Genomic DNA, 14,080 nt, shown 5'->3' with positions numbered 1-14,080 from the left:
TCTATGTACTAGAATAGTTAACTGCCTATCAGTCAAACCATCAAGATTCCATTCGTAAATTTCGGAACCACTGTAAGACGTATTAGTCTGATTCCAATCACGTTCCTCTATTAAAACATCTTGAGGAGTAGGACGATTGTAATAATAAGTCTGCATTCTAGGTTTATCAGCATATCTGCTATCTGCAAACTTACTATTCTTTTTGGGGTAACTTCTGAGTTTATTAAACTCTGACAAAACATCCTTTTTATAGTCAAAAGTAGAATCTAATTTATCAGCAAAATCATTTGATAAATCAATGGGTTTGATATTCAAACCGGATAACTTTTTATCAAGAAGTTCTTCTAAGTCTCCAAAAGATTTAAATTTAAAATCCTGAATATCAGGAGGTCTTTGAATATGAGTAACAACAATCTGAGGTTCTGATTTGCTTCCTGAAGAAGAGGCAATATCAGTCAAAGTCTTTTTCGTATTCATCTCCTTAATCAAGACTGTTAAATCATCAAGTTTTTTATTAAGAAAACTAACGTTTTCACCCAAAACTTTAACATATAAACTCAAATAATTATTTTGAGAAATTAATTTATTAATTTCTGCGATGCTGACTGCAGCAACATCTTCATCAATAAATTTTTGAAATGCAGTAAAAGTAATACCTGTATTATTAGGTAAAACAAAAGATGATTGAGGAGGGTAAATGGCTTTAGTAATATTGCCACTCCCGTCTTTATAAGATCTTTTCAAAACTTTTATAAAAAGTGGTAAATATGTGGTTATAAACCAAGGAACAAAATACATAATTTGATTATGTAAAGCACAAGTTTCATAAAACTCTTGTGAAATATTGTTTAAATCTTCCTTACTATAAGTATCAAAAAACCAAGTTTTAAACTGGTTCCATTTATCAGTAAAAAATTCTTTTTGAATATAACCTCTAGCTTGTGACCCTGGACTAAAATCAATTTGGTGTGGAATCATTAAGAATCATTGGGGTCAAAATCCATTTCGGACGCAGAAGGAATATCCTTATCAGAAATATTATCACTATCCTGAACAATATTTGTTTTGGGGTTAATCTTAACCCTTTCAACAGGTTTATCACCTACTTTAGTAGAAATTGTGTGTAAAGATGCAGCACGATTTCTAGCTGGTCCATAGACTGGTTCAACAGGAGAAATGTGTTGAATATCAGGCAACAGTCTACGACTAGTAAAGGAATGTCTGTTATAACTAGAACTAATAGTAGGCAACAGTCTATTATTAGAAAATGACTGTCTACTATAAGTGGAACTATTATCGTCAAACTGAATGCAAATCCTACCATCCGGATTTTGAGTAATATGAGAATACTCAGTATTACTAACAGTATCAGTTATCTGACTGGGGGATATAACCGAATCCAAAGTCCATGTGGTTGGAAAATTAATTTCTTTCCACTTAATAGGTCTTCTCGTGGTGACCTTAGACTTTGCAAAATTCGTTTCCACTAGAATAGTCTGATCAGATGTATCATATAATTTACATCTGGGGTTTAACGTAGACAGTAATTTAAAATATATTCTATACGATAAACATATCAGTTCAGAACCAGGCGCATAATTATAACCATGCGTTTTCACATTTAATGTTAATGCATCAAGTATATTAACATCAGATAAAGATAATTGCAAATTGGGTTGAGTATTAAAATATACTGGGCTATAGGCGACAGTAGATTCAATAGAACCCATCAGAGACTGTCTAAAATTTAAATTTCTGGCATCTCTGAGAGCAGCCAAAAATGTTAAGTTGTATATATAGTATATACTATACTATATCTAGTATATCTAATATACATGTATATATAGTATATCTTAAGATGTATATATAGTATAGTATAGTGTATATAGTATACCTTAAGATGTATATATAGTATAGTATATATAGTATATCTTAAGATGTATATATAGTATATCAAATATAGTTTATATATCTTAAGTTGTATATATAGTATATATATACTATACTATACTATACTATACTATAGTATATAAGCCATATTCGATAGTGTGTGTGTGTATATATATATATATATATATATATATATATATATATATATATATATATATATATATACTATACTATACTATACTGTATTATACTATATGTATAGCTTAAGATATATAAAAGAACAAAAATATTGTAAAGAGATATTCAAATCAATGCGTTATATTTTTATTATAGCATTAAAAATCATGGCAATATCTTATTTAGTCTTCCTCCCCATATGGAATGAGCACTACAAGGTGCTAATACCACCATTGAGAAGAAAAAGAAACTATTCAAGATGTGCCAAATTCATCGCATCTTTTAAAATATTCTCTAAGTCTACTTCTACGGTTTGAATAAAAAAGCCAATTAAGAGCCATTTTAACCTTTTCAATTTCAACATTTAAAATTCGCATATCATCACCCACAATTAAATGGTAAATATGACAAATACATCTAACATGAAAAATGTTACTAAATACAGAACTTAGTATAGTGGTAAGCAAGGCTACAACATTTGTGTTACTAGTAGCATTATCCATTGAAACTGATATTATTTTATCACTAATATAAAAATATCTACAAATATCCGCAATCGTGCTAGAAATAAACTGCCCTGTGTGACGTGAATTAATTATTCTATAAGCAATAATGCGTTTTTGCATTATCCAATGCTCATCAATCCAATGACTGATAATAGTAAGGTAATCACAGTCATTACCACTTCTACCAATATCAGTTGTAATAGCAAGACGACAATTTATATGAGTAAATAAATAGCGCAAATATTGTTTATATTCATGTTTATACTTATAAATATCACTCTTTACGGTTGTGCGAGGAAAACCTTTATAAGTAGGATTATAAATTTTTCTAATATAATGCACAAAGTGGGGGTTAGAAGGAAAACTATAGGGTAAGCACATAACAGTGACTATTTTTGCCAATTCTTCTCGATCTTTTTTTGGATCATAATATAAAATACTACATGTAACAGTGTTAATTCCCGGTTGAAATTGATTTGACCCGGTACTAAGATCAGCCTGACTAGGTGCACTTGTCCCCTCAGCCAAAGCTTTCATACGAAAATATCTAGTTTTATCTTGAGGGTGTAGCAATATGTGTCTAGTCAAACTTCCCGTCCCCCCACCGACTTCCAACATATTGAAAAACTAACTCTTTGCCACAAGTTTTACACTTAGCCCTATTTTTTTCTCTTAGTTGAGTAAAAAATTGCCAAACAAGAGATGTTTCTGCCCGTTTAGGAGGTTGTCTAGAAAAAGTAGGGGCACTAATAGGAGGGTCAGACGGGGGATCATCTAGATTATTATTAGTTGGGTTAACTTCAGGAGCAGGACTAGTGGGTGTATCATCATCCGGTTGTGTTTCATCAAAATCTATTTCTTCATCATCATTTTCATCAATAGTTGGATTACCATAAAGAGCATTCATATATTCATGGTTTAATTGTTCACCGAGTGCAATATTATGAAAAAATTGACTCTCGGTAAATTGTAATAAACTATTATCGCTATCAAGAATATGAGGTGTAGGACGGGTAACATGTTTGGGTCGGGGAGTCGGGGGAAGTGGAGGAGGAACATATTGGCCACTAGATTCACCACTCTTCGATTTTCCCTTATTTTTACTAAACATATTTTTTAAGAAATAAGCCATCTTAATTAATCAAGCAAAGTAAATAAAACAAACAAATTATAATATTAAAACTTAAGAGTTGGAACGAGTTTACCGAATTGACGAACAACTTGTTGGAAATTGATTATCGTTGAAGATTTCAATTCACCAACTTCACAATTGTTTCACAAATTGTAACAATAAACTAAGCAATAGTAGCAATTATAGAAGTAAATTAGAGAGAGATTGTGATAGATTGATGATTTTGTAAGAAAAAATAAAATAATGATGGGGTATTTATAGTTGAAAATAGGGAAAAAGTGTAATTATAAAAAGTTTGGGATTAAAACAAAGTTGAGGGGTTAAATGGCTATTTCATAAATAGCCAACGGCTATTTTTGACAGCCCAACGGTATTTTTTTTTTTAATTTTTTTTTTATTTTTAAAAATAACCGTTGGGCCCGCTAGGCCCGCTAAGGGACCGGTCCGGTCCCGGGCCCTGGCGGGCCCGGGCATGGCGGGCCCAAATCATAGGACCGGCCCACAAGACCGGACCAGGCCCGCTAAAACCGGACCAAACAGTCCTGGCCCGTTTAGCGTTTGATCCGCGGTCCCGGGCCGATCCTCGGGACCGGCCCACTTGCCAACCTTAGACGGGAGGGATAATAAATTTTGAAGAACCGGCATCTATAAAGAGTTTCTTTCTCAAACGCACCGCTTTGTTACTAACTTCGATATATACATTAATCTCTTGCTTTTTATGAATAACCTAGTTTTCTTTTATTAAATTTTACCATGAAATTGTTTCAAGAATTTGAGGAGCCGAAGAGAAGTGGTTTCGATTGGCTCAAGTAAATATGCGTATATCTATTTAATGTTGAGAGATGTTACACAACTTTGAAGCTTAGAATTGGTACAACGGTAACCGAACATCAAGAATAGTAATCAAATATTAGGGGTGAATCCAACTCTGATACAATATAAAGAGGTAGAGATGGGTAGAAAATTGTATTGTATGTAATTTATAGTGTATTTTTAAATAAGCAATCACAACAAAATACCATATCTACAATTTAGTCCTAATCTAGTTAAAATTAACTTCTAATCCAGCCTTTCTGCCTTCTAAAGAAAATATTTCAAGAACCTGAAAATATTGTTGGTTATCTGATAGTTAATAGGTTATAATGGCTAATTTCCCCCTTTTAAAAAAAATTAATCAATATCGAGACATTTCAAATAAAGATTCAAGTAAAATAAGATACAATATTTTCACCAAATAAAGGTTAAATATAAATCTGATTGAACTAGATAAAAGGAGAGATTCTAAAGTAGCTAATACGTGAATTTGGCTTTGCATCAAAAACCTTCTGTAAGGGCAAAAACTCTGCCTGCTAAAGGCGGAGGTATTGCAGACATAGCCTCCTGAATAACCTGATAAGGGAAGTACAGAAAAATTGTTAGAATGAGACATACACAAGAAATGAAACAAGTTAGTCCTAGAAGGTATTGCATATAGTAAAATTGGGTGGGCCCGGTTTTAAGCGTATACATTATATATCGCGATTTTATCTCAACTAAACATGGAATAAACTCATCTCAGATTTAATCTCGGGATTAATTATCCCTTATCCTCGTACCAAACGATCCCTAAGTGGTCTAGTAATTGGTTTTTAAGAGAATGAAAAGACCAAAGGGTGTAAAATTGCAACCAGCATAGTAAAGACAGACATAAGAAATTAAACACAGTTGAAAAATCCATTTCTATCCTAGATACAAGCTTTTCCATAAACAAAAATAAAAGAAAAGAGAGTAAAAATTTGACAGTCTATCCCGCCAATGAACCAGGAAATATTGTTGGATTTCTTAGGAAAGCTCAAATAGACTATTTCCTAGAAGCTTTGCAATCTATGTCCATGATACTTGGTTTACAAGTGGCGAGGGGCTATTGTGCATGTCATGTTAGAGAGAGAGAGAGAGCGCTTACATCCAACTGATAGCGGGCTGAAAAGTGGATTAAAAGGATTGCTTTGTTCTGAAACCTGTCTGCGAAATTGATGATCTGGTAGGATGTCACCAAAGCATAAAGAATTACATCAGACTCCTCAATAATTCTACAACACATTCAGGATTTTATTATTCAATTCTTCCTAGTAAAATCTTGAGGTCAATTAAAAGGGAATCTCAGGAAATGATGCAAAAAGAACCACCTCAGACAGATGAGTATGTCCATATTCTCTTGCGTTATCAGCTGTTGTTTTGTCCTCTACATAAGTGCTCTGTAGAAGAATTGCAAAGAAGAGCGTAAATACTCCAGAACCACTAATGTTGATAAGGCAAAATGGAAAAAGGATCTCACCGCGAATATATTGTACCGGCTATGATGCTATAACTTGCATAAGCGTGAGCACATGTAATGATATTACTCCCATCGAAAGTTAATAGTAAAAGATGACTAAGTTAACTAGTTAATCCGATTGTGTCATAATCATAAGGATAAGTGCCATAAACTAGCAAGCAACTTTGTAACGACTCCAACTATGTTCTTCAAAAGTTGGATTATACAAAGAATGCTTAGGAGACCTACTAATTAAATCAGCAAAGTGTCCAAAGCTGAAGATGATGAGATATGCAATTACAGAATGTAAAAAATCAAATATATTAGGAAAAAAAGAAGTAAAAGAACCACATAAACCTCATTATGAAAATAGTTCTTTCCAAGGAGAGAAAAATAACTACAAGGAGTCAAAGAAATTGAGCATCATGTTACAAACAAGATACATTATTTGACAAGTGTTACGAACAGGGAATTTACCTCCATTATGAGGATTTTTGCCCTCAAAACATCAACATTTTCAGAATCCTTAATGAAGTCTGACATTGTATCTCCTGTAAATGCAATTTCAGGTGCTGTTGTAGTGTATGTGATTTGTCAAAAATCAAAAGTTAATCACATATATTTGGGAAATTTCTTGCAGACGTATTATTGTGCAACGTTATGTATTAAACAGGCAGCGTCACTGCACCTTTGTCTGAAAAGAATTGCCCAATGTAAAAGCACATAAACTGTTCAAGCTAGTATATAGTGGGTGTTGGGACATAAGAATTGTAAAATTCCGGAAAAAAATGAAATTTTGGACATGAATATAATTTTGGGTTGTCGTTGAATTTTTGTGAGTGATCTGAGTGGAAATTTTGAAAAATAGTTTTTTGGAGTTTTTCAAATTTTCGAAAAATTCAAAAATTCATCTTCAAGTGAAAATTAAAAATTTTCATGGCCAAACTGGCTCATAATAAAGGTACTAAATCCGTAAATCCACCCAAAAGGTTTTTATAGAAACATTGCCATCCCAATGCATAAAGATTCGTATCCTTAGTACAAAAAAGAACGAATAAAATTTCTGTTCGAATATTGATATCATGCCAGACCTCCACACCTGATAACTTTAACTTCTTAATTTCATCTCCTGGAAGGCTCACATATTCTTGCTTAAGCTTCTGCTTCACTGAATATACCATATAACCCTGCATTATACCATAAAAACAAGCTGATTAAAACCTCACTAGCAGCTGCTTACTCACACAGAAAGCACAAAGCACATTGATGCTTCAAAAATCCACTTTATACTGGTAAAAAAAGAAGCGTGGGTAGGGAAAATGAGCAGTCGAAGCTCAGAGCACTAAGGAAAGTACTCAACCTGGCTAGGAATGACATGGTAAGTCTTGAATGCTCTAACTTTAAGATCCTTTCTAATGTAGAATTCTTCTCCTGCATTTGAACAAAGATGTATTCACTTAAATTGTGAAATAAGCACTAACTCCAACTTTATAAAAACTAATAGGCTGAGCTATATGATCAATACAGGTAGATTTTTACCCACATCCAAACCAATCAAAGTATGGTTCAGTTCAGAGTGATCCATAGCTCGGTGAGCTTCAAAAAGCTTCTCAACACTTTCTTTGATAACTTTTGGTACAATAATAGTAGGAGGTTTCATTCTGTAAAGGCCACGAGTCGCAACATACATAGGTAGTCCTCCAATGTGGTCCATGTGGCCATGAGAGATGAAAAGGAATTGCTGGGAGATGGCACGCTGAGGGCACTTGCCAATATCAAAGGCTAAGTTAAGCGTGGGAACTATTATGCACGTCTCATGACCTGCTATTGATATACCTTCTAGTGAGTATCCTTCAATCTGCAAACCCCTTTCTCTCTTGTGGCTACTGTTACTCCTCGAATTTGAATTGATCGATTCTGAATCTTTCTTTGTTTTACTCTCCATTTCGCAGAACACTGATGGACTCAGCTCCGGAAGAAATTAGAAACCGAGGACTGGATAAGGAGAAGAGGCCACAAAAGAAGAGTTTAGAAGGACATAATACACTTTCAACAATTACTATACTAGATAGATGGAAAAAGATCAACTTTGCAGAATATGGGAGATATTAACTATCAAGTGATCTTAACTCAAAGGTAGATTAGCTTCGATTTAAGAGGCACTTGAGATCAAATATTAAGAAGGCTAGAAATTAAATGACTTTAAATTTAACACTTTCACCCCTCCCAAACTGCTGAAATTTTTCACTGATAAATATTTCATCTTGTATGGTCTTGGTCTCTTTAATTCTGTTTAAGGGAAATATCACCCAGGATTTATATAAGAATGCAAATAAACTGATAGAAATCATATAGTAGAAGAACCAAAGATCTATGTTGAGGCCTTTACAAGGCGGATCCTTATTTTCAAAAAGGGGATTCAATATGTGAATAACTAAACAGTGAAAAAGGGGTTCAGCAGAAAATTTTAAATTAAACTAACAGTTTTTTAATAAATTAATTATACAGACATCAAATAAACACAAAATTACACAAAATTTTGTATGATCAAACTAACACTTTCAGCCAACTAAACTAATTCTGAAGTACCAAGCATAAAAAATTTATCCAACACCAGTTATTCACCACTACTCATTAACTTATGATCAAGCCTACTCTAGTGAGGGAAAAAGAGAACCTCCAGACACAAGAAAGTACGAATCTTTCACAGCATAAAGTAGATTAAACGAAAAGAAAGCAGATTCCCTTTTTTTACTTATAAAATAAGAGAGAAAGGTAAAATTATCTTATCTTGCAAATATCATAATACCAATTAGTTGATAGCGATAATGTTGCCGCACCGGTGGTCAGCGGCAAAAGCGAAGAACATGTGGCAGCTTGGTATTGTTTGTGAAATTCTCATAAATTGCATTGTCAAAAGCCTGTTTGGGATTAATCATCCAAATTTTCTCACATAACTGGAATGACACCACTTCATATGGAGTTATTGGACTCCTTCAACCGCTAATATTCTTTTCATAGGTCCCTCTCAAGAATCTTACTTTTTTCTTTAATTGAATCAATATTACTCGAAGAACAAGAGGAGGTTTTAGGCCTTCTTGGCCTTTTATAATGTTGAATTTAAGAAAATGTCTTTTTTAGATCTCTTATGTGTAAATGAAAGATCTCTTATGTGTAAAAGTAAATCTCCCATGCGTAAAAAAAAAGATATATGGTCATAAAACTAAAAATAAGTTTGTAAAAGGCCAAAAAACCAATTGACCCGAACAAGAGAGTGTATGATATAATTATGAAATGCAATCATATACTTTTTTATATCAAGCCATTTTATTTTCAGAAACTTAATAATACCGTACCTTTAAGTATGAAAATTTCATCTTGGTCATTTCATACTTTTGAAAATGGTGAAAATTTAGCACCCTTAAAATATTTATTTCTTTTAACCTTTTTGGGGGAGGTTACACCCGTTCAATTAGGACTCTTCATCATGGGATGGTGTTTGGCAATAAAGCAGTCATGTACCCTTTTCTTCTAATGTAAAACTTCATTTTCCCCTTCCTCTGTACTGGATGTTGTTTCACTTTTTTCTATTTTTGACCTTTTCTGGTTGGGTGTTTTTCGCTTTTATCAGTTTTAACAAACTTCACAAACTCAACAAACAATAAAAAAGGACAAGTCTAACAAACAAATGAAAATTTTAAGGGTGCTAAATTTCCACCTCTTTCAAAAGTATGGAACGATCAAGACGAAATTTCAATACTTGAAGGTATTATCAAGTCTAAGCAAGAAAAAGGAATTGATGTAAAAACTAATATGTGTGCATTTCATACATATATTATACTCTCTTTTTCTTCGAGCAATATTGACTCAGTTAAGGGAAAAAGTAAGATGCTTGAGGGAGATCTATAAAAAAAATATTAGCGGAGTAGTCCAATAACTCCACATGAAAGGTTAATAACATGTTTATGGGCAATGCAATTAACAAAAAATCACATAACTAAATATCTGAGTCGAGGCTTTTCAGAGAGAATCCAGGATTTTCACCAAAGGAATTCAATATTTGAAGTACGCAGAGAAATCACCAATTTTGCTTCCCAAGTCATTTTTAACACATTCATTGACAAATAGCTTTTTCCAATTTCGCAATAGCGACATGTGATATGAAACTTAACTTCACAAACTAATAAACAAGTCCCCGAGTCTTATAAAAATTCGTTTCAAGCTTCAAGCAATGTCTTAGAAAGATTTCCATGTCATATCAACTTAAAGAAACCCTTGTCAACCTCTCACTTTGTCTTGAATCAATTACAAATCAAAGTCATTAGCACTTTCTACTTTATCTTGAATCAATTTGTAAAAAAAATCACTTAATAGAAGGAGACATCAAATATGATATCTATATATACTATAGTTTTTTCCTAATATTGTTTTCCATATTGCCAGCAAGAGGGAAAAATAAGATTGAATATGTAGATAAGCCACGAAAAAGAAAAATGATAAAGATTTGATTGGTAGCTTCTAATATTTCATGTACATATAATAATTGACTATGGTTTTTCTATGAAAATAATACCCAGAGAAATTAGATTTTATGGGAAGGAAATGCAGACAAACGGAAGTTTGGAAGAATATATGCAAGCTTAGGTTTGAATTTCAGCAATATATCAAACTAAATGCTACTAGTGGCTGCAGGATTCTGGACAGATTTTTTCTTGGGAGACGTAAAATTAAAGGACAAATCTCCTGTGTTTGTATAGCTTAGCTGTAAACAAAATATTGTACAAATTGTTATACTGGCTCAAGGTGGCATTAAAATTTAAGAAGAAACTTTAATGACAGGGAAATGGAGGAGGTTAGCCAATTCTTATATCTTTTGGAATCTATAACCCTCAATGTTAATATGTTGGATTCCTAAATCTGGACAGCCACTCAGCATTAATGATTCTCAGTTAAAAGCTGTTATACCCTACTACTGAAACAAATGATCAGTGGGATGTCCTGGCCTTGGAAAATGTTGTGGAGAACAAAAAGCACCTTCTAAGATTGCTAGTTTTGGATGGATTGTAGCAACGAATGCATGTTTAAATCACAATATTTTACAAAAAAAATAAAAAAATAAAAAAATTATTAGGCTTCTGAGTTCATACCAGAAGAGAGCATCTCCCTTGCAGTAGGTGTTGGGGTTTTGTGAAGAAGCTCAGGAAACTATTAGCCATGCAAAACAAGACGGATTTGGAACTTTTTCTCAAATCTGCAATGTGCACTGGGTGATGCCTCACAGTGTGAAAGATTTACTAGAGAGCTGGCAGAATCAGAGGGTTGACAAAAGAGGGAAACAACTCCATAAAACAATTCCCTTGCGCATCATAGGAGATGCTTTAAAGGATAAAAACAACACGTGTCTTTTGTTAAAAATAGATGCCTTCAAAGTCTATATTTCTGGTGTAGGAACAACATGATAGAAAATTTGTCTCGATATGTTGATTTTTTTGGAGTTTCTGGGGATGAATCAGTGATAGTAATATTGCAACTCTTTCTCTTTGTATTTTGTAGTACATTCTTGCAACAACAACAACCCAGTATAATCCACTAGTGGGGTCTGTGGAAGGTAATGTGTACGCAGACCTTACCCCTACCTCTGGTTTTCGATAGACCCTCGGCTCCCTCCCTCCAAGAACTCCCCACCTTGCTCTTGAGGTGACTCGAACTCACAATCTCTTGGTTGGAAGTGGAGGGTGCTCACCACTAGAACAACCCCACTTGTGTTATAGTACCTTCTTGGTACTTCAATAATGAAACTTTCTGCACTTGTAAAAAAATTGACTCTGGTTTTTCTATTCAAAATGGGTCAACATAGGAAGATATTGTCTTACATCACCATATCCTCAGTACACATTTGCAAGAAAGCCAGGCCAAACATCCCAAAACATATGGAAACTCAATTGTGCACTTTCTAAAATGCAACCCTACCCCACCTATGTTCCCATCGGAGAGTATTTCAATATTAGATTGTAGGTAGAACGCGTGATGCATTGTTGACTTATGTGTCTAGCTTGTGTATATATTCTCGATGTAATGTAATCTATCGTTTAAGTATGAAGTGAAATATACTTACATAATTCACACGACCCAAGACAAGAATTGATTGTTATTTGACATAAAGGTACAATTTATGACAAAAAGTAAATTAAGTTCCCTTTGACCAAGAACATCTGGTAAATAATTCGTTGCAATTTTTTTTTTCCGGATTCAACAAGGAACAAAATGACTTGGCAGCTCTCTATGTAACAAGACAATTAGGATTATATTGAGGGTAATGAAGAAATCTCCCAGAGCAGCATACTATATACACAAAGGGATAAAGGACAAAAGCCAAAGTACCAAGAATAAAAAAATTAATGATAGTGGTGTCATGCACATCTCGACTATGTGCACAACTTGACTACGGGTACCTACTACATTCTAACATGTACCAAGTTTGTCTGCCACTAAGGTTTGATCAAAAGAAATCACCTAGCATTTTTTGCTTCCGAATTTGATACTGTTTCATAGTTCTCCTCCCATTTCATTAATCAATAAGTCACACTCTCGAGTATCGAATAAAGATATCCATTAGGGGTGGCAATTTTAGTCCAAACCCATCCAACCCGTTCAGAGATTAATGGGTTGGGCTATAACATTTTAGCTCATGAGTCTATTTGGGCTGAACCCAAGTTAACCCATTATTTTTTATAGCTCATTCTGACCCATGAAGTAGCCCAATTACAACCCATAAAGCTCACCCAAAAACAAAGAGATTTCAACCCAACTTATCTAGAAATTTAATTAGTTACCAAGAAATTTACTTAGTTACTTTTTTTTTTCTTCGTATTTTCAATATTCTATTTTATGTTTTTCCGTTTTTCTACACCACCCAACCACCCAAAAAAAAAATCATTTTTTAATATATTTTCAATTTTTTGTTTTTTCGTTTTTCTGCACCACCAGCCCACCCGCATAATATTTTTTAACTTACACATTTTAAATACTAATTTGTTATTTAAGAAATATATTTTGATTCTCAAAATACTAATAGTATTTATTATGTATAAAAGGTAAAAGACTTTGTGTACGCATGATGAGCATTGTTCTAAAACATGGGTCAAGTTGGGCTATGACACATTGTTTAGCACATCTTGACCCAGCCCATCTTAGCCCAACTACACTTTGGGCCCAAGTACATGAGTTGGGCAATGACCGATTTATTGACCTAACACATCTTGACCCGCCCAAATTCAGACCAACCTGCCCATTTGCCACCCTTAATATCCATCCCTTTTCATTAACTTATGATCAAACATACTCTAGTGAGGGAAAAAGGAACAACCAGGAGACGAGAATTTGAATGTTTCAAAGCATAAAAGTAGACTAACGAAAATAAAGCACATTCCCTTTGTTTTTCCACAAAAATAAGAGAGAAAGTAAACAATTATCTCATCTTGCAAATACAGTACCCATGAGTTGCAGCAGCGGCGGTCAGCGGCAAGATGGGAAGAACCAGTGGCAGCAATCGTTTGTTTGGATATTTATTTTGGGCGGAATTATAAGAACGAGGCTTAAAACCCTAACAAAAAAAAAAAACGAATCGACTGCCGTAATGAGTTCAGTGTAGAACAATAGAATGGAAAAGAATGGTAGTACCAATTTATACGAGTGAACTTTCAAATTCTGCGAGAAAGAAAACTCTTTATATAGACTCGATAATTTTCCTTTCTTGGTCAAAAATCGTAAGGTTGGTTATATAGACTAACTTTTGTTTTTACTTATACACGTACTAATATTGTAAGTAAATCAAATGCGTGGAAAGAAGGAAAGAAAGAACGGAAAATGTCCAAAAATACTTTCGGAAATAGTTTAATTATACCCTCCGTTTGCTTTTGATACTAAAAATATCTTTGTCAGTCATTTTTTGGGAGCATAAATGACTCACAACTAACACATGACCACATGTATATCATACGTGTAATAAAATATCTGACAACTCACTAACCCATATAATTTATCACGGCCCTTCTGTCGCTTCTCACTGCCCTTCTAAAGGTG

General features: G+C 33.7%; 1 protein-coding gene across 6 annotated transcripts; it reads right to left on the bottom strand.

Moving 5' to 3' along the window:
* Positions 1-4,863: 4,863 nt before the first annotated feature.
* LOC104108745 (nuclear ribonuclease Z-like) lies at positions 4,864-13,768 on the bottom strand. Of its 6 annotated transcripts, none has more exons than XM_009617855.4 (9): positions 13,492-13,767; positions 11,146-11,300; positions 7,538-7,993; positions 7,359-7,429; positions 7,090-7,185; positions 6,476-6,589; positions 5,871-5,939; positions 5,648-5,722; positions 4,864-5,094 (listed from the first exon to the last, which is right to left on the bottom strand). In XM_009617855.4, the coding sequence occupies exons 3-9, from the start codon at positions 7,941-7,943 to the stop codon at positions 5,020-5,022; spliced, it is 906 nt and encodes a 301-aa protein (XP_009616150.1). In that variant the 5' UTR covers positions 7,944-7,993; positions 11,146-11,300; positions 13,492-13,767; the 3' UTR covers positions 4,864-5,019. The 6 variants fall into 6 exon arrangements, with proteins under 6 accessions (XP_009616150.1, XP_070041837.1, XP_033515204.1 ...); XM_070185736.1 differs by having other exon boundaries at positions 11,146-11,292; XM_033659313.2 differs by having other exon boundaries at positions 11,146-11,249.
* Positions 13,769-14,080: the final 312 nt, after the last annotated feature.

This window comes from Nicotiana tomentosiformis, chromosome 9, assembly GCF_000390325.3.
Source record: "Nicotiana tomentosiformis chromosome 9, ASM39032v3, whole genome shotgun sequence".
Taxonomy (NCBI): Eukaryota; Viridiplantae; Streptophyta; class Magnoliopsida; order Solanales; family Solanaceae; genus Nicotiana; species Nicotiana tomentosiformis.
The sequence above is the reverse complement of the archived record's forward strand: the minus strand, read 5'-3'. Positions and strand labels throughout refer to the sequence as shown.